The following is a 22,138-nucleotide window of genomic DNA, read 5'->3' as shown; positions in this document are numbered from 1 at the left end:
GCTGCTGGCTTGTGCAACAGCTGTGGTCTCCATGGGAGCCTGCATCGCCTCCAAATAGCAGTGAGTTGCTATCATGAAACCTGGATGTGACAACTGCAAGGAACACAGCTGCCAGATCACTGACTTTTTGTCAGCCAGAACTGGAAGAGAACATTTTTGGCTAGCAAAGTGCTCCTGATGTCCTTGAGAAGTGATGGCTCAAGCGGAACTCTGTCTTGGCTTATGTGAACATTTGTCAAATCTCCTCATGCTTTGTTCCTATCAGAAACACTTTTCATCATTCTCAGATAATTGTCGTTTTTTAACCTGAGCCCACACCAAGATACAGAGAGATGCGGATTTGTCCCCATGGTTCTGGTTCCAAGGCATTCCGGAACCTGCCTTGGTGGAACTGCGTCAGTTCAACAGCTTTCTCCCCAACTCTTTCTGTTGTTGTTTTTGTTTTTAAGCCATTGTTCTTCTTTGCTTGGTTTTTCATTTAGCAAGAGAAAATTCTTTAAAATTCGCATTTTGGGCCAGGCACAGTGGCTCATTCCTGTAATCCCAGTGCTCTGGGAGGCCAAAATGGGAGGATTTCTTGGAGCTGGCAGTTTGAGACCAGCCTGGGTAACATAGTGAGACTCCCATCTCTCTTTATAAATACAAATAAAAACATTAATAAAATTGCAGTTCTGCCTTTACTCCAAGGATGTCGTGGTCTTCATAGACAGAGGTATTGCAGGTACGTTTACTGACTTCTGCAGTGAGAGCCTAGCGTTAGGAGAAATCTACAAGCCGAGTATACCATGTTTATCCTGCCTTGCCCACAGATCTGTGACTTTTTCTTTTTGCTTTTTCTTCTTTCTTGCTCCTCTGACTTCAGTTTTGTCACACTACATCTTTCTCTAAATTAAAATAAATTTTAAAAGAAAAAATAAAATTATAAAACTTGAAAATGTTTGTAAATCTAATGGGAAAATTTTCTGTGTGTTTGTCTTGTCTCTGAGTTTAAACTCCTTGAAAGAAGAACCATATGTTAGTTCAACTCCTTCCTTGGATTTCAGATGAAAATATTTTAAAATACGTTTCAAAAGATAAAAATTTAAAACCGCACTGATATTTAGTGTTACATTGATTTTATCTTGTTATACACATGGGGAAAAATTAGCACTCATTTTCTTCTTCACATGGAATGAAATTGCTAGCATTTCAGTTTATATGTGATGATTTACATACAGTAAGCATGTTAGCCTACTTATTGTAAGTACCTTCTCAAAAGGAATAAAAATCACAACAAATGTCATTTTTACATGTATATTTACATGTAATTACACTCAAGGCATCCTGAGTGAATTATTAAACTTGACTGATTTGATTTCAATGTAATTGACACAGATATGTGGCAGAAAAAATGGGTGGTAAGATTCCAAAAGAGAAACTACCTGATTTCAGCTGGGAACTTCACATAAGTGAACTAAAATTTCAACTTAAATCCAATGTTATACCAATTGGACACGTCAAAAAAGGAATCTTCTACCATCGAGCTTTGCTTTTCAAGGTATGTAAGGTATTTTGCCTCATTTGCATTAAGTAAAAATTCTTTGTCTTTATCATATTGGAGTAGGCCAGTTGCTAACATTTAACTGGATATTATTAATTCTACCATTTAAATTTACTTGTATCTGACATATATGTGTATATATACATAGAAGCATATACATACATACATATGTGTACATATGTGCATATACAGACATACCTGCCCATATAGTCACCAGACTACGAGAAGTGTATTTATTCAATATTGACCACATACCTACTACGGCAAGGGCCTCTGCCAGGGCCTGAGAGTACAAAGACACTAAAATGACAGTTCTGCACTCAAGCGGTACCTAAACCAGACTTGCAGTTTCCAAAGTGAAGTCAGGGGAAATGTCAGAAAAAGAGCTGATGTATAACCCAAGTGTGAGAGGCTGCATAGGATTTCATCAAGTAAAGAAGGAAAACAAGGGTATTTGAAACAGAGAAAACTTGTTATGCAAAACAATACAGGGATGAGAGTCAGTGGTCCATTTGAGGAAGGAAGAATAGTTTGTGTGCATGAGGAAAACAGGAGGGGCGGACGCACCATGGAAGTTTGTCTATTATTTTATTACCCTAAATCACAATGCACCATGGAAGTTTGTGTATTATTTTATTACCCTAAAATATAACAGTAGCCACTGACAGTTTTCAAGGGGGTGACATCATTTCGAACCACCATTCAGACAACAGAATGGGGAATGAGTTACAGCAGGGGTAAGACTGGAGACAGGAAAACCAGTTAGAAGGTGACTGAGCCAGAAGTGTGGTTGATCTATACTAAATCCTGACATGCAGATGTGGAAGGGGCAATGAATTTAGGGGACATAACTGAAAGGAGCTGGGGACTGCCCAGGCACGGAGAGAGAGAGAACATGAGAAGACCAAAATGATTTCTGGGCTCTGGGTGGGACAGCTGGTAATGATGGCATTACTTCCTGATGTGGAGACATGAGAGAAGGATCAGGTTGAAGAGTGGGGGTGATCTTTTGCTCCATCTTATCCAGTGTTTAGCAGGTAATGGCAGCTGGGAAAATGTGAACTATAGACTAAATGCATAAATTTCCTGCCCTTTCCCAAATACCTATAAATATCATTGCATTCACATGCATCTTACCTCCAGTTCCGAGCTAATTCTATTTATTATCTAAGGGCCAGCCTTTCCTATTCCCTTGGACTGACTGCTCTATCAATTCTTTCTTCTCTCCCTTCTTAACTCTCTTCTCTCTCTTAGCTCTTTTCCCCTTTAAAATCTAAACATGCTTAAGTCTGCAGTATATAAAGACAAAATAGAAATCTTTTCTCATAATAGCTACAATTACAACCTTAAATCTTATTACCATGACTAACATCATTTTGAACTATATGCCAGGGACTTGATAACTATAATTGTGAAGAGTTTCAAAAATGCCAAATATAGAAATTACTACCCTTGCTTTAAAGGTGAGCAAACTGATACCTGGAGAAATCATTTTACCCAAGGTCAACCATAGGTGGAGCTGAAATTTGAGCCCATGCTGACCTGAATAAAAGATCTACCCATAGATAATTCTCATTCCTGGTCAAAATTCTGAGTCATCTTAGCTTCTTGTCACTCCTTGGCACACCTCTGATTTTTGTCCTAACTCATGGCCATCTGGCCTTTGCTCCCACTTTCTCAATAAGGACCTTAGTGATCTCCTTATTATCTGCCTTGCTTAGCAGGTCAAAGAACTGGAGAACACCCACAGGCCTCTCTTAAATATTGGGGTTCCTCAAGGTTCTGGGCCAGACACTCTTCTGTTCACCCTTTATGTACTTTGCAGGGTGAGGTCTTTCTTCATGTGGCCTTAAATAGTACATAAATACCTAAAATCTACAGATCATTTCCTTCATCCTTCAAACCTCCCGATTCCAGATCTATGTATGTGATTACTAACCAGCTAGCTCTATACGAGTGTCTCATAAGCACTGTTATTAGTCAGGTTGAGCTGCTACAACAAAATACCACCAACTGGGGGATGAAACAGCAGCCATTTATTTCTCATGGTTCTGGAGGCTGAGAAGTCCAAGATCAGGGTGCCAGAAGATTCAGTGTCTAGTGAGGGCTCCCTTCCTGGTTTGCAGACAGCCACCTTGCTGGTATCCTCATATGGCCGGGAAAGGGCTCCTGTTGTATCTTCACATGTGGAGAGTGAGTATGCTCTCCTGTTTCTTATTATAGGGACACTAATCCCCTTGTGGGTCTACCCACATGACCTCACCTAAATCTAATCAGCTTCCAAAGACCCACACCTCTAAACACCATCACAATAGGGATTATGGCTTCAGCATATCAATTTGGGGGCGAACACAAACATTTAGTTCATAGCAGGCATCCTAAGCTCATTAAGATGCCTCCAGCAGAATTACCCTCACATCTCAACTGAGTCATGCAATTAATTACCCAGAAATCGTCCATCACTGAACTTCTGAACAGCAATACTCACTGATAAAATATGTTGTCCTTCCACCCTTCCTAAATCTTTCTGCTCTCCTATATATACTCTTTATCTCCTCTATTTTCTTCCAGTTTTTTGGCCTGCTTGACTTGACTTTCTTCCCTAGGCAGACTACACAAATAGATCACTGCCCTCATAATTAACTCACTCACTGATTTCCCCCATTCCTTCTCCGCACATCCTTCCACCCTCTCCCTTGCCACCCCATCCCGGCCTTGTTCCAACTGTCTATCCTCTTCACTCCTCCATGCTACCTACAGGCCACTCCCATAGGCCACACTTTCCCAGCTCCTAGTGGCAGGCTTTTTCCTATTTCCTTCAGCTGCTGGGTCCCACATCTGCCCTTTCCCAAGACCTTCCATCTGCACCGCTTCCTTCTAAGCAGGTGACTTGTGTCCCGCTTCACAAAGAAAACAGAAAGTTTCATATGGGAATTCCTTCACCTCTCGATCAGCAGCAGTTATTACCCTGATATTAAAAACTCAGACTCCAGAGACAGATTCCCTGGCTCTCACTTTCAGTCACCACATACCGTGACCTCGAGAAAATCATGCGACCTCAGTTTTTACCCTCTACAAAATGGGGAAAATAACAGCCTCTAGTCCACAGAGTTGGTCGTTTTGATGATTTACAAGGCTTTGACAGGGGGTGTTACTTTTGGAAACATCTTATAATTATATATTTACTTTTGTCTCTCTACCCCAATGACCTACAAGTGCCATACATTCAGATACTGTTTGTGTTATAGTTGACGCTTTACAGTAGGTCTGTGTAGAATGTAAGGCCCTAAAAATGATAACCAAGTCTTAATTATCATGGTCCACCCAAGACACAGAGACCTGATGCGGTCATTATATTGTAAGTAATCAATGAATTAATATATGCATATACAGGGTACTAAGCACAATTCCTGCCTTCTGGTGCTACGTAGCATTAACTGAGTATGTAGCCTTGCCAGCGTTTCCTGCTTATTGACTTCATCGTCCTAACACGTAATAAGCAAAGTACTGCTGCTCTCCTCATTTCTCAGATGAAGCCGTGGAAGCCAAGAGATGCCTTGTCCCTGGCTGTGGTGTGCAGCTGGTCCATCTCAGGTCTGGGCTACAGTCCAAACCCAGGCAGGCTGAGCCAGCTCTCCTGTTCACTATAAAGTGGCCGAGTAGTCTCCAGATTAAAGACACTTTGTTTTAATAACCTCAAAATCAGGAATTATCAGAGTGCAAATTAAAGAGACAACTTACAAGGAACCTAAGTGGTCTCTGGTGAGGTGGCAAACAAGGAGCCCTAGGACCAGGCACCCACAGTGCTGCCTCTCCTGCTCCATGGCACACAGAGTAATTCAGCTGGAAAGAGTTCCCACCTCAGAGTGGTGCTTCCATTCAGTCCCACTGCATTTCACAGCCAGGGGGAGACCGGAAGTTTGGAAAGATGGATAGTTGCGCTAGTGCTGAGAGCGCACGGAATAGCTTTTTTCCAACCGCCTTCCGCATCTGATACAATAGTTACAATAGTGTAACTACCTGAAAAAGGTCACTTCCCAGCAGGACCTACACAGAGATTTTGCATCTTGAGTGAATTTACCACGTTTGATAAAGGAATTTATCACATTTGATTGGCCCCTACACCAACAGTCCTCTTTCGGCGTCCTATCTAAACATTTCTGGGCAAGACTTGTGTATTTCACTTTCAACCACGGTGGGCAATTACAAATAGGATATTCCCCACCCCTCTCCTGCATCCCCTTGGTTGATCTCTTGTTTTCTCCTGCAGGCTCTGGCAGATAGAATTGGCATCGGTTGCTCCCTAGTTCGTGGAGAGTATGGGAGAGCATGGAATGAAGTCAAGTTGCTGAACGAATCTCAGAAGGGAGTGATTGGGAGCCTCCCGCCTCCTGAGTTGTACGTGGTTGATCTCATGTTCCATCCAGGTGGACTGATGAAGTTGAGAAGTAGAGAGGCTGATCTTTACAGATTTCTTTAAACTATCAGATGAAAACAAGAGAGGCTCCAACAAGAAATTCATTGTGTACATTCTCCAAGACGTTCACCAAATTGATTTTATCTCTTTAAATAAAAGTATTAGAAATGTTTTCTCTGCCTAGAAATTAGGAAACTTGGAGTGAACTCTGCTGTGTTTCTGATTTCAGACTTTTGGCAAGAGTTCTGTCTTAATAGGTCATCTGCTCACTAACCCTCACATAAGGCTGATTGTTGTTGAAATTCATCCAGCCCACTGTGTCCTCAGGAGCAACTCTGTCATTTAGGGATCACATGTAGCTCTCAGCTTCTGCACCCAGGACAACTGCGGCCTCATGACTGTCATCCTTTGTGCCCAGAATACTTCAGGCATGCTCGGTTAAGTAAACTCCGTGAATTTTTAGTATTTGCAGTCACCTTGTCTGAGTTTCATTTAAGATTTTGATAGTTTAGATAGAATAAATACAGATCTGTTTGAGTATTACAAATTTCTAAAAATGTGTTTCTATTTTAAAAAATTCATCATTAAAAAGTTTAATATAGTGAATCTAAAATATTTCTAAAATATATTTCCAGAAAATGTATTTGTTTTCATCTTGTCTGTGTTAGCTTGGAGACATACCTTTGGCTAAAAACTATTCTGATTTGCCCTTCCACATTTTAATGCTAGGCCATCAATATATTATTTTCAATTTATAGAACTAAAATTTTTTTATGTTTTGTAAAACTTTGAAGCATAAAGGTGGAGCAAGTCTTTGCTGAGGAATTGTGTTTTCAGTATTGAGCACAAAATGGGGAGTAAATACACATTTCAAATGATAAGAGAAATAAAACTAGTAATGTAATGAATCTCTTAAGTATATGTTGCCTAGTCAGGCTGAGAGTCCAATGTTGACCTGTATAGTCATTTTCCTAGAAGATGTTTTAAAGTGAATTTGATTTTGGAAATTAAAGCTAAGATTATTTGGTATTAACCAATTTGTAATTTCAAAGAATATAATTTTTAATTTCAGAATAAATTTCTTTATTTCAAATGGTGTGATAATTATATTTATCATGCCATTTTATAAAATTAGAGCATGGATTATAGGATATAATCCTATTTTTATATAATCCTGTTTTTATAAAAATTTGTCGGTTTTTCCTCTGCATTTTCAAGTCTATTTTGATCCAGAAAGTATTTAAAGTGGACTACAAAGATTTACAGGATATATGAAGAAAAAAAATAAATGAAATACAGGCGTTAAGTGTAAGAAAGTCCAACAAAGCAGGAATCAGATTTGAATTCAAAGATTAGAATTGACAAAAACGCAATGCATTTGTGAGATATGAATGGAAATTTGACTGTATTCTCACCGGCAGCGAGTGTGGGGTAGAAATGTTATCCATTACATGATTTACACTAGGGTCTACTAGATAAAAGCACAGACCAGTTTCTCTAGAAAAACAAACATCAGGGGAGTTTCTCTTTGGTAGATTCATAGAGATGGGAAAGAGTTATAAAGAAAATAACATCATCAAAAAACAACCTCCTAATAAGTTCTGAAAAGAAGTTTCACAGTCCGGTGCCCTAACATCAAAGTAAAGTGGAATTAGGCAAATGTTCTATGCAGAGCCACTCGGATAGATCCTGGGTACACACCACTTTCTAAAATCTGGCACATGCCAAAGATAATGTTTTTTAATCTTTGAGACAATTCTGTACAATGTCTCTTTCAACTAGTTTCTAGATAATTACTGAAAAGAGATGGTTTAAATTGAATTCTCATATAGGTTTTCAAAGTTCATTTGTTCTGTTTTACTTAGTTTAAATGTAGAGCCATAAAATTTAATCATCAGCCACTTATATGAAGACAATATATTTGCAACGGCAACAAAAGTTATAAAATACCTAGAAATAAATTTAACAAGAACTAGGCAAGAAAAACTATAGAATTTTATGAGACCTGAATAAATGGAGATGTCCTTTCAAGGAACAGCATGCTCTTTGATGGGAAATTCAGTAGCATAAAGATTTCAGTCCCCCATATTAATATATAAAATTAGCATAATTTCTATTAGAATCCCAACACATTTCTTTTCTAAAATTGACAAACAGCAAAATTTATTTAGAAAAATGAATGTGTATAAAAACTAAGAATGTTTTGAAATAGAAAATATAGAGGAATTGTCTCAGTTATCAGAGCATGTATTAAAAAGCAATAAAAAGCAAATTAGTATGGTACAGGCATAAAAATTTTTTAAAAATTAAGACTTCAGACACAAATCTATACATATAGGAAGGATTTAGCATTGTTAAAAGTAGCTTTTTTGCCCAGTGGAAAAATGACAGCCTATTCAGTAACTGGTGTTGGGAAAATTATAATCTTGATAAGGGAGAGTCTATTTATGCCAAAAAACAAACAAACAAACAAACAAACAAAACTAGAAGTCATAAAAAAACATATTTGACAAGTTTGGCTACTTGCAACTCTTAAATCCCTGTCAGCAAAATAAACTGTAAGCAAAATTATTGATGGAGAAAAAATGCAGCATATTTAACAAGCAAATGTTAAGTAAACATCTTCTAAAAATCACTAAGAAAAAGACAATCCACTTGGAAAATAGCTGGAGATGACAATACTTTTCTACAGGGGCAATAAACAGTCCTCAGATCTCAGTGGCTTAGGTCTTTTATCACACTGCATCTCAAACATAGGTCAATAGAGGAAAGTCTCTTGGTTCCACACAGTCATTCAAGGACCCAGGCTGACAGAAGTCCCTATCATTTTGTACCTGTCTCCATTTGGAATACAAGACGTTCTCAGTTGCTACCACAAGACAGAAAAGTGCTAAGGCTCTCCTTCAGGAATTATATGCTTTGGGCTGGAATAACATGTAATTTGTTCAGAACTAGACCCAAACCATATGGGGTAATGTGTGAAACGACAGAGATTTGACTCAGAATCCTGAGTGCCCCTTAAACACCCTGGAAACCCTGGCAACTGTTGTGGTTGTGATGTTTCAAGCCAACTTACATAAAGTAACTTATATTTGTTCTGTCAGAGTCAAAAGCCAGAGTTTCACTTCCGGAAATCAAAACATTTCATTAAAATTAATATCTACTTTTTAAAAATAGCTATTAATTAAATGAAAAATGGACAGGTAAATAAAATTCTTTTCACAAGCTTCGGTCTTGAAGCAAGCATCATAAATGAGAATTAAGTTGTGCTGTGCTTTTCATAAGTACACATCAAATGTGTTTAACACTTTTAATAAGTACACATCAAATGTAGTATTTCCTTGCCAAAGAAGCAGGATTTTATCCACCAGAAATACTTTTCCAGAAGCTCAAAATAATATATAAAATCAAATGGATTATTATTTTTTTTTTTGAGGAAGGATCTTACTCTGTCACGCAGACTGGAGTGCAGTGGCACAGCCATAACTCATTGCAGCCTCAACCTCCTGGGGCTCAGGTGATCATCCCACATCAGCCTCACAGGTAGCTGGGACTATAGGCATGCACCCAGCTGCCTGCATTTTCTGTAGAGATGGGGTCTTGCTATGCTGCCCAAGCTGAAATTGTTTCTTTTTATTGAGACAGAATTCTTATACATTTTAGGTTGGTGCAAAAGTAATTTATGGTTTTTGTTATTACTTTTAATGAAAAGTAACTTGTTTCTTAGCAAGGTATCTCTTATAGTAGTCCTCTGTTAAAGTCGGCAATCTGGAGATAAAGGAGTTTCAAGAGATGGTGCATTTTCCTTAGAACTATCTAGAGAGAGGCTGTGCTTACATGCTCTTTTTGCTTGTTTTGAGGCGGAGTCTCACTCTGGTGCCATCTCGGCTCACTGCAACCTCCACCTCCTGAGTTCAAGAGATTCTCCTGCCTCAGCCTTCTGAGTAGCTGGGATTACGGGTGCCTGCCACCATGCCCAGCTAATTTTTATATTTTTAGTAGAGATGGGGTTTTCCCATGCTGGCCAGGTTGGTCTTAAACTCCTGACCTTAGGTGATCCACCCGCCTCAGCCTCCCAAAGTGCTGGGATTACAGGCATGAGCCACCACACCAAGCCACTCTTTGCTTTTAAAACTCAAGTGAATACAGGGGTAGGATGAACTTGCTAAAGACTATATGGAAAAATATCACTGTTCTTGATATATACTAGGAGCAATACAATAGTGTCAAGTCACTTATTTAGGGATTAATACTTAAAAGTCCTATTTATTTGAAATTACCCAAGTAGTATTATATAGATCACTAGCAAAATCTTTGCTTAGGTTTATCACTTTAAAGCCATGAATATAATTAGTTTAATAATAAAAGTGGACTTCATTTCCAAGGACAATTGTCAAAATGTCAGGTGGGAATATATTAATATAGCAGATTCAAATGAAGTTCTTGTGGAACTCACACAGTACAGGAGACCTGTAGGATCTATGAATAAATAAAGCACAAATCACAATTTAAAACATAAAAAGCATAGTTGGAAAAGGTAAAGAAATTTTCTTGTGGTGACTTTACTTATAAATTCAATAAGCCTTTATTATTGAGAATTAATATAATAGCAGGGATAAAAAATGCAATAAGCCTGTGTTATTGAGAAGCAATATAATAGCAGCTCTTTAGAATCAGAGCTGAGATTGAGTTCTGTCTCTCACTTTAGCCATGTGACCTTGAGAAAATTACATAACCTCTCTCTCCCTCAGTTTAGTCTTCTGGAAAGTAAGGAAAAATATAGCAGATATTTATATATTGTTTATGGTGTGCCAGAGGCTGTTCAATGTAGTTTCAACTCTTAGAGTAATCCTGTGATACAGAGGTAGGACTACCTACAGTTAACAAGTGGGGAAACTCAGGCACAGAGAGGTTAAGTAATTTACCCGAGATTTCCCAGCTAGTAAGTGGTAAAGCTTTCAGTTTAAACCTAGTTTGGCTACAGAGGCCATGCTTCCAACCTATGTGTCTCATAAAGCCGTTTGGAGGGTGAAATAAGACCACGCATATAAATGATAGGTGGAGGGTGGCGTGTGAATCTGTATATGTGAATGCACGTGTGTGTGTGTGTGTGTGTGTGTGTGTAGCTCTCTATTCTATATACACATAATGCACATAATGCTCTGTTGTTTGCCTTTAGCATGTTTTAAGGGAATTCCTCATTCTTCCTGTGTTTATCTCTCTCTTTAGATCCCGGTGTAAGGCCAGATAGCAAATAATTTAGGTTTTGCAGGCCATTCCATCTCTGCTGCAGCCACTCAACTCAGTGCCACTATTGCAGCAGAAAAGCAGCCATAGATAATACCTAATCAATGAAACTGTATCTACTAAAGCAGGTAGGAGGCCAGACCGGCTTATGGACCACAGGTGGTCAGCCCTGGCTTTAGACGATGAGCATTCTCAGGATATGGACATGGAAAGGCTTCGCTTTTACTTAATACAATCCTTGGGCACCTCAGCTAAGTATTCAGGGGAGACTCCCACCCCGGCATTTGCCTTTCCTGGTTTCTCTGGGCTCTAAGATGGATCTGCTTGATGTTATTCCAATGGATGCCAACACAGATGCCTTATTTTTTAATAGGATGAGGATAAATTTGACCAATCTACATAAGAAAATAAACCTCCTATCTTCTGTCAAGAACTGTGAAGGGTCTGAGATTTTACCCTACTTGCAAGCTACTTGCCAATTTTATTGTTGCTGGAATAAGATATAAGATATCTGGGTCAGAGATAATACTTTATTACTCACAGCACAGCAAGCAGCATGAGCCAGGCTATTTGTGTCAAATCTCCTCACTCCCAGGTCTCATGGGGAAAACATGGATAGATCCAGATGGATGCCTACAAATGGCAGTGGTTTGTGTTACAGAAGAACTCTGAGCTTAGAGAACCCAAATCCTTTATAATGAGAATTAAAAGAGACACTATATTATTTTCCAAGGCTATTCAACCACATCCTTGAAAAAATAGTCTGGAACAAAGATCAACCAGGAAAATGTGCAGAGTGAGGGAGACCTGGCCGGATGCGTTGGCTCACGCCTGTAATCCTAGCACTTTGGGAGGCCGAGGTGGGTGGATCACCTGAGGTCAGGAGTTCAAGACCGGCCTGGCCATCATGGTGAAACCCTATCTTAAAAGAAAATTAAAAAAAAAAAAAAAAAGAATGAGGGAGACCCATGGAGCATTGTCTCCCAATAGCTTCATCAATTCTTAAGTCTTTATGGAATCTCTCATCTATAAAATAGAGACGATTCATACATGGTTATATGAACTTACCCTAACCACTATCCCTATATGTATAAATATAGATATTCATGTTTATGCAGATATATAAAAGCTTATAATATATGTATATTATAATTACATTAAAAAGGTCACAACAGATTGCCTTCATAAGTCATTAAGGCCAATTTTCTTTCTCTGGCAGCCCCAAAGGAGTATTTATGAAAAAGTATGGTGGTTATCCACTATATCCTACTACATCACCCGACTAATCTTTTGTCTACAAGTTCAAGTCCAAATTCAGATCAAGCCTCACCTTCTTCCCTAAGCTTCCTGGGCGGCCTTATGCTCTACTGGTGACCTTCTATCAGCATCTTTGGCACTCATTTTACATTTTTTCATATGCTTATTTCCTGGGGTTGCTATTTTCTTAATGTACATGTATGTCATATCATGGTTAGAAGTGTGCAGATCCTTAGAGTCAGAGGGGCTTGCATTGGAGTGTCCTTATGCCATTCTTAGCGGTGGGATCTTTTGCAATTGTCTTGGTTTCTACCACTTTAAAATGGGGATGTAATATAGTAGACACTTCATAAGGTTGCTCTCAGGACTAAATAAGTGCACGTGCAGTGCTGAACACAGAGTCAAAAATAAAATCAGATCCAGTTAGAACGTTAAGAGTTTATCTTGCATACAAAAGAAGAGTCCACAAATTGGGAGACCTCAAATGATGTCTCAATTTTACAGCAGTAACAGCGCAGTTTATACGGCATGAAGGAGGAAGCATTTTGGTCTTTTTCATGATTGACTCTCATATAGTGTTTTTTAAGCCAAACCAAACTGTTTAAGCTGACTTGCTGGTAGGTTATTGGTTTAATTTCACTGAATCATGCCGATAAGGACAAAAAGCTGACATTTGTATTGTGTTTATCTTTATGGGGAAAGTTTTGGGAAGATGAGGATGATGTTAAGTTTTGGTTACACAACTACGGGCAGTTGGCTTTTGGGTATACCTAAACGGTGGCCTCCATTTTTATTTTGCTTTAACAATTGTAAGCATTTGCCAACTATTAGCTATTATGTCTGATCTCTCCCAATGAGATGGAAAGCTATTTTATAAGGCATACACCTTACTATCAGAGCTCCTAGCAAAGGGATAATGTGAATAATATTTGTTGACTATCTGAATGCCTTAAACTAACTGATCTTAAAGACTAAAATGGAATTCTAATTCATTTTTATTTTCTTCTGAATATTTTTGAAAGTAGTTGAGTGGTAAAGAAAATCACTCCTATCTCTGATTAGGTACTGATTTCCTCTGGCCTTTCAGTGTAGCAAATATGATGACCACACAGTTACTTTTTTTTTTTCCACCCTGTCGCCCAGACTGGAGGGCAGTGGAGCAATCTTGGCTCACCACAACCTCTACCTCCCAGGCTCAAGCGATTCTCCTGCTTCAGCCTCCCAAGTAGCTGGAATTGCAGGCGCATGCCACTACCACCCAACTAATTTTTGTATTTTTAGTAGAGATGGGGTTTCACCATATTGGCCAGGCTGGTCTTGAACTCCTGACCTCAAATGGTCCACCTGCCTCAGCCTCCCAAAGGGCTGGGATTATAGGCATGAGCCTTGGTGCCCAGCATCACACAGTCACTTTTGAACTTGTAGAATAGAATGTCAAAATACAGAAATTCTGGCTTTAAGGGTGATGTCTGAAATCACTCTCCAACACCAACACCTTAGCTACCTGTGTGTGAGTGCTTCATTAAGAGGATATAGCATTACTTCCTATGGTTATATGACTCAGTATCACTGCTTGTCGGACAGAGCTTGCCTGTGACTTTCAATGCCTCCCTTGCATACCGGCATACTTATTATCGTTTTTTATTTATTTTTATTTTTATTTTTTGGAGACAGTCTTACTCTGTCACTCAGGCTGGTGTGCTGTGGTGCAATTGATCTCTGCTCACTGAAACCTCTGCCTCCTGGGTTCACATGACTTTCCTGCCTCAGCCTGCCAGTAGCTGGGACTATAGGCATCCATCACCACACTGGGCTAATTTTTTGTATTTCTGGTAGAAACGGAGTTTTGCCATGTTGGCCAGGCTGGTCTAGAACTCCTGACCTTAGGTGGTCCGCCCGCGTTGGCCTCCCAAAGTTCTGGGATTACAGGTGTGAGCCACCGTACCTGGACTTACTACGTTTTAAAGTATGGTTGTTCATGTAGTTAAGATTACTTGGGTACTTGTTAACCTGCTAACAATGTATAAGGCTCCATATAGGCTAAGATCTTTCTTCTCACTAGAACTTGGAAAGGAGCAGGCAGTCATTTTTACAAGTTCCCAATGAGCAGCATCTGCTTTAGGTATATTTCAGTCACAAATGTCTGGGTCTGACCTCTGAGCGATGAGCTAAGAGTCATTAATTTCCTTTTCCAGCTCAAAGGTATCAGCCCCCAAATCCTGCAGACAGTCAGGCTCTGATTATCTTGAGAAAGTCCCAGTTTGTTTTACACAAGAACAGCTGGCATACAAATGGAATCAGGCACTTTTAAGTAGTCGTTAATCATACTGATGAGAACAGCTGAAGCAAACAGCGGCCTCTGTAAGTACTCACGTATCTGACACACAAATCGAGTGATAGTCCAATTAGTTTATTTATAGGTTCCTTTCTTTGAAAAATCTGAGTTTGTGTCTAGCTGTCCTTTTGATTCTACAGTCTTTACTTTTAGAAAAACTTTGAAAAACCCAGATGAATGCATTTGTATCTGTATTATCGAGTCATTTATCTGCTAGCTCATTGATAGTTGTTATCTGCATACACAATTTTCTAGCTCTCTGATTTCATTTATTTAGCTTTCTAGAAATTTGGTTTTTTTGTCTCATTTTATTAATACAAATAAGAGGGAGAGAGATAAATATGCTAGTTCCACAGACTCTTACAAGATAGAAAGCTTAGCTTATTTTCCTTGTATGCAATTATTTACTCCTTTGAAGATTAGAATGAGAAGAAAAATTAACTGTTGAATGTGGAGATATTCTTTATGCAGTTATTATTTTCCTTAGCTAAATAAGATAATAATAGAATAAGTCATAAAAAGGGACCAAAGAATTGCTAGCAATAGTCCCCAGAGTCCCACTCAGAAATAATGATATAAAACCCATCCTAGCTGACTTGAAAGAGTATCACAAAACTTAACAACAGTAAGACTGACACCATACCTGAGATCCATGATTACTAGCTATGTAAACATTATTGCTGAGTTAAAAACATTTACAGGATAATTAAAATGTCCCTTTTCAAACATTTTCCTTATAAAATAAATGCCCTGAGACTCAAGTCTGCTGTGTCTGATGCAGCTAAACCATTACATTCAGAAAATATACTCACTAATATGAAGTCCCCAGAAAGGAAATCAGGAAACAAGGAAAGCCTTGGTAAATCTCTTAATATCAACCATCTGATTTCTTTTAGGCTTAGATTTAGTCTCACCATCAAATTTGTGGCATAGCTGTAAAATGCCATGTTTCCACTTTCTTCAAAGGCCCCAAAGTACAGGCTGGGTGGGAGCAGGGGAATGGCCTCCCCCCAGGAATCACAGTGCACAGCTTTTAAGTAAATCATTGCAGGAGAGAAGCCAGTTCTTGCCCTCAGCCTGTCACTGGTTGAGTCTCAGAGCCCTCAGAGTCAGAAACATGACTGAGAATGTGTAGAGAGCAGGTCCACACGTTCTACTACTTTTCATGATGTCTCTCAAAGACACCATGCAGGAGGGATTCAAAAGCCTGTAGAGCTCAGAGAAGAGTTAGGAATTGCCAGGGAGAAGGTCCAAATGGATATTAGCAGGTGTTCTGTCAGAGAGGAAACGTTTCCTGTTCCCTCTAACCTCTTAGATTCTGTGATTGGGGACCTGTGAATTAAACGGACAGAAAGCAGATTAGCAAGAGAAAAGACAGACGTAAACATGTACCTATGGGAGTTCAGAGAAAAGTGTCACTCAAAGAGATGGTTAGAATTTGGGGCTCCTAAACAGTCTTGACAGGGGAAGAGGAGGGGAAAAGGGGGCACTTAGGAAAAACAAATGACTTTTTGGAAAGATATATGGCCCCTTAGGAGAATGGATGGGTGATACGGTAGTTTTGTCACAATGGCTGTTTAGGTGTGGTGCTGACTTCGAGCCTCTGGCCCTGAGTCAGTCTTCTTTGTTTGCTCCCAGGGAGAGAATTTAAGATAATTGAGTTCTTTGAGTTACCTTGAGAGTCTCTATTTTTAGATAGATTGCAGGGACTCAAATGCCTCTGATCAAAAATAATTTATATGCCACAATAGCATATTCTGGGCCCTTTCAGTTCCAAATTATTCCCTCAGGTCAAGTGTACTCAGAAATCTCTGCTCAGATTAAGGTATCAATATTTACACTTAACCTTGGATATGAGATTGTTCTTTAAAACAAAATTGGAGCCATTTTTAACAGATGTACCTATTTCTATAAAAAATAAAAATAAAAAGACAATTAGCCGTGTGCAGTGGCTCATGCCTGTAATCCCAGCACTTTGAGAGCTGAGGTGGGAAGTATATCTTGAATCCAGGAGTTTGAGACCAGCCTGGGCAAAATAGTGAGGCCCCCATCTACAAATAATTTTTTTTATTAGGCACCAAAAATTATTTTTAAATGTTTTTTTAAATTATGACTGTAAGTCCCAGCTACTTCAGAGCCTGAGACAGGAGAACTGCTTGAGCTCAGGAAGTCAAGGCTGCAGTGAGTGAGCCATGATCATGCCACAGCACTTAGCTTGAGCACCAGAATAACACCCTATCCCATAAAAAGGACAATTAAAAATATATGAAATAAATTGTCTACAAAATTTGGGATCCATGTTATACTGAATGACTTGGCTGCAAGGTGCCATCAGCTTGAAGGCATTGTCATTTCAGTTTTGTTGTTTGTGAAACAACGAAATGAAAAGTTTTGGGGACACACTTGAGTAGGTTGTCTTAGCTCCTTGCCTTTATGTTCTTATGCCACTGGAATAAGCACTAAAATCCCTGGGCCTTGAAGCTATTTAGATGATGGGTTTCCTTTGGGCACCAGTACCTGATGGTATGCTACTGCTATTCTTTGGACTTGGCAATATGGTTTTCACAATAACTAATAACTGAATCATCTCCTTCCAAGCGACAGAGTCACTCCCTGCCTAGCCTCATACATAATTACTGATGTAAATTGCTAGCACATTATAATTAGCATAATGTCCCGAAAGATACTTAAAAGAAACTTTTTAAAAAACTTCTACATATAGATGGGAGCAAAATTGAAGAAGACCCTTCACAAGCACCACGGCGGGAGGCAGGATGTGCAGTGGTTTCAGCTGACACCCCACCGCAGAACGACGCAGTTCGGATCCCAGCTCTGCTACTAACTGGGTGGGCTCAGGCAAGTCATTCCCTGGTCCTCAGTTTCTTTGCCTGGAAAACGGCAATGATGATAGCTCCCACTTCATATGATTGCTTGAGAATTAAGTGGATGAATGAACATAAAGCAGTGGAAATGGTTCCTGATGCAGAGAACGCCTCTGATAAATGTCATCCATCCTCAGCCCATTCATGCCATTCCCTGGCTAGACAGAGCAGGGGCAGGACTTGGCACCAACCCCACTAATATATTTCTTCCATATATACCTGCTGACCATGATGCCTTGCAAACTATGTGGGAAAACTAAAATAAGCAGCATTCCACCAGACGTCTTACCCCAGGGAGTGAACCTCAATCATCTGCATGCTCACAGGACCAAAAGAATAACTGATCCTGACCATTGCTTTATTATACTGCTAAAATCCCCACCCCAGGAGGGGCTGATCTGTCAGTTTTTGATCATGCAATGTATGTACCAACATGATTTCTCACTGCACTGGCACCTCCTTGCTCTACCTTGTACATGGAAAGATACTCACATACTTCGTGATCTTCATATCACCCTTCTTAAAACACTGCAAAGATCCACCCTCCAGAAGCCAGCTGGAGAATTCTTGCTCCCACGCTGAATCTGCCTTGTGCTTGAGCATAAGCCCCAATAAAGCCTGTCTGGGAAACTTTCTCAGCCTCCTGTCAATTTCTACTGCATGAGAGCCTAAGGATCTGTGATTGATAACATGCCCAGATTTTCAGACATAAAAATAAAGGAATACAAATGCATAGTTTCGTCGAAGAAATAAGAGCTAGTGCTTGATAGATTAGTAGGGTATGATTTACAATAATGTGTTGTACATTTTAGAGTAGCTATAAGAGAATAATTCAAATGTTTCAGCATAAAGAAAAGACAAATATTTAAGGTGATGGATATCTCAAGTACACTTATTTGATCTTTACAAATTATATGACTATATTAAATTGCCACATGCACACTGAATGTATATACAGCTTGTAGTTATTAATTAGAAAGTAAAATTAAGTTTTAAAAGCTAAAAAAAAAATTGGTAACTTGTGGAAAAAAAAAAGAAACAATTCATAGCCTCCCTCCTTTTAGCTAGGGCTCCACTGGAAGTTAAGAGAACAGTCGACCAAACCACTTTTGAGAAGGAGCAAGGAGCTCTCTTAGAGGCCTGCTGGGAACCACCCCCAAGCATGGAAAGAAATGAAAATCTTGAGTTCCTTCAAGGGAAAATCCCAGGTCCCTAAGAAAGCCCTGGGAAGTAAACGAGCAACTCGATAAGCAAGAAGATAATAGTGACTTAAAAGAATAGCCACGGAAGTTAGAGTCACAAAATGTGGGGTTTCCTATAGAGACTAAAAATCTTAACATATGTACCTGAGCTGTTTTTCAGAATCCCAGATCCTCCTAAATGAAAAATACCCTTCACTAGGCCTGACATGGTGGCTCATGCTTGTAACCCCAGCACCTTGGGAGGCCGAGGTGGGCGGATCACCTGAGGTCAGGAGTTTGAGACCTAGCTTGGCCAACATGGTGAAACCCCGTCTCTACTAAAAATACAAAAATTAGCCAGGCGTGGTGGTGCATGCCTGCAATCCCAGCTACTTGGGAGGCTGAGTCATGAGAATCGCTTGAACCTGGGAGGCGGAGGTTGCAGTCAGCCGAGATGGCGCCACTGCACTCCAGCCTGAGTGACAGAGTGAGACTCTGTCTCAAAAAACAAACACCCTCCACTGAGACATGTACACTTTAGATAAGGGGGAATTAAGGACTACATTCTGGCTGCAGTTCTTCGTTCTAAATTTCTTCCTGAGGGGCCAGGAGGAGGTCACTTCCACCAGCCAGAGCTAACATTCTTTCTGTTGATCCCAAATGTTTAGACAAAAATCACCTCTTTAACCAGTTGCAAATCAGAAAAGATCTTTATGGCCTGTGCCCGCTCTGTTCAGGTGTCCTGCCTTTTAGGTCAAACCAACGTATAGCCTCCTTGTTTGAATTTATGACTGCCTATAACCTCTGCCTTCCCGCCTTTGAAAACCCTTGCCTCTAAACCATCTGGGAGTTTGTGTCTTAAGCATGAGCTGCCAATTCTCCTTGCTTGGCACCGCGCAGTGAATGCCTCACTTTCTCTTGCTGCAAATCCCAATGTCAGTGTTTGGTTTTGCTGCGCTCGGTAGGTGGACCCAAGTTTGGTTTGGTGACACTTTCCTCAGCAAATTAGAAATTCTCCTCTCTTGTTCTTCCTGTGTTTTGTAAGCGTGAGCCAAGGTGAGGATAGGTATGTCCTCTGATGGGGTTAAGAACCTGCTACTCTAAAACATGGCACCTTGGAATATTGAACATTTTAAGCCAAAGGAATCTGAGAAACTGGCAGAAGCAGACAGGTCTCTCTCATCTTCCCTTGAAGCAGTATGAGACCTTCATGTGCAGTCCCTCTGCCACAGGCATTTGAACCAGAGTGGCTCCATCTTGAATAGGGGCTGGGTAATATAAGGCTGAAACCTAATAGGCTGCATTCCCAGGAGACTAGGTATTCTTAGTCACTGGAAGAGGTAGGAGGTCAACATAAGATACAGATCACAAAAGTCCCTGCTGATAAAATAGGATGCAGTTAAGAAGCTGGCTAAAGCCAACATAAGATGGTGACAAAAGAAACTCCGGGTCACCTTCACCACTCATTATGTGCTAATTATCCCACTGGTGCCTTGAGAGTTTACAGTGCCATGGCAATGTCAGAAGTTACCCTATACGGTCTAAAAAGAAGACAAATTCTCAGTTATAGCAACTCCCCAACTTTTTCCCAGAAAACTCATCAATAATCCACCCCTCATTTAACATAAAATGAAGAAATAATCATAAAAACTGCCAACTAGCAGCCCTCAGGGCTGATCTTCCTAAGGAGTAGCCATTCTTATTCCTTTACTTTCTTTTTTTTTTCTTTTTTTTTTTTTTTTTGAGACGGAGTTTCGCTCTTGTTACCCAGGCTGGAGTGCAATGGCGCGATCTCGGCTCACCGCAACCTCCGCCTCCTGGGTTCAGGCAATTCTCCTGCCTCAGCCTCCTGAGTAGCTGGGATTACAGGCACGTGCCACCATGCCCAGCTAATTTTTTGTATCTTTAGTAGAGACGGGGTTTCACCATTTTGACCAGGATGGTCTCGATCTCTTGACCTCGTGATCCACCCACCTCAGCCTCCCAAAGTGCTGGGATTACAGGCTTGAGCCACCGCGCCCGGCATTCCTTTACTTTCTTAATTAACTCACCTTCACTTTACTGTGTGGACTTGCCCTGAATTCTTTCTTGTGTGAGATCCAAGAAACCTCTCTCGGGATCTGGATCAGGATCCTTTTCTGGAATACCTCTATCCAGAGGAAAGGAGTATTTCTGAACACAGAGGGAGGCTGAGAAGAATCTGAAGGAACAGGTCTTGCCAAGTTTCCTACAGTTTAATACTTTTGTCCGCATAGCTCTGTCCTATCCCATTTTTCCACAACTTCTACTCTTCACCAAATCTAGCATTAAAAACACTCATGTTTAATCATTTCTTCGAGACTTCATTTTCTCATAAAAGTTTCCATGTCTTATAAAAGTTACATTAAGTAAATTAGTATGACTTCCTCTTGTTAATCTATCTTTTGTTCCTAATTTGCAGGGCCTCTGCCAATGAACATAAAATGGTTAGAAGGAAAAGATTTTTTTTCCGCCTCCCCTACACCTCCCATTTTTGCATGTAAAAACAAGAGTAGGAAAATCTGCCCAAATGGGTTTTGACAGCCCTAGAAGGATGATAAAAGGCTTCTTTTTTAAAAAAAGAAAAATCACTTTTAATCACTCAGTGTCAGAAGCAGGGCTTTCTGTTGTGAAACACCCAAAGACTCCCAGTTCCCTTTCTCCCAGAGAGAGGGTAAGAGCAGAGCTCAAGACCAGAGCCCTGGAAATTCAGGGGTGAGGGTGGGGCTGAGAAGAGCCATTGTGTCTGGATCTCTAGAGCTCCGGGCAACAGCTGGGCTTTCTAGGAATTCCAGCATTGCTAAGTGGGAAGGGTGTGTAGGAGGAGGGTTGCTCTTCAAGTTTGAATTTAAGATTCGGAATGTGCTGAGTCATAGGGTTCCACCCCTGGCAAACCCTGTGATGGGCAAAGCTGATTTTCCAACTCATCTTCCAGCCTTTTCTCTCAGTCCCCTGCGTTTTCTTGCCACACACTTCCTCAGGCTTATCAGAGCCTGCTCTTTGGGGCCTCTCAATTCCAAAACCTTCATTCCAGAAGGATGAACTCCACCACAGGACTGTAAAAGACACCTTTCAGGAGAATCTGTATCATGAAGACATAACAAACTTGAAGCCAGATGACTGACTCTTTCATTGCGGAATTCACGTATGGGTAAACATACATGTTCATTATGGACACTATGGAAGATACAGCAAATAGGGAAATTTTTTTTTCTACCAGCTACAGAGTATGTGTGTTTTGATCTATTTGTTTCCAAACTA

General features: G+C 40.0%; 1 protein-coding gene across 1 annotated transcript in view; it reads left to right on the top strand.

The window, feature by feature from the left end:
* ARMC3 (armadillo repeat containing 3) overlaps positions 1 to 7,053 on the top strand; it is a 101,289-nt gene extending 94,236 nt beyond the window's left edge. Inside the window, exons 18-19 of the mRNA XM_003930665.4 lie at positions 1,375 to 1,537; positions 5,811 to 7,053. Of these exons, the coding sequence (XP_003930714.3) occupies positions 1,375 to 1,537; positions 5,811 to 6,020 (373 nt within the window). The 3' untranslated portion in view covers positions 6,021 to 7,053. The remainder of the gene's footprint in view (positions 1 to 1,374; positions 1,538 to 5,810) is intronic.
* The last annotated feature ends 15,085 nt before the right edge of the window (positions 7,054 to 22,138 follow it).

This window comes from Saimiri boliviensis, chromosome 8 (genome assembly GCF_048565385.1).
Source record: "Saimiri boliviensis isolate mSaiBol1 chromosome 8, mSaiBol1.pri, whole genome shotgun sequence".
Classification (NCBI taxonomy): Eukaryota; Metazoa; Chordata; class Mammalia; order Primates; family Cebidae; genus Saimiri; species Saimiri boliviensis.
This window is presented reverse-complemented; position numbering and strand designations above follow the sequence as displayed.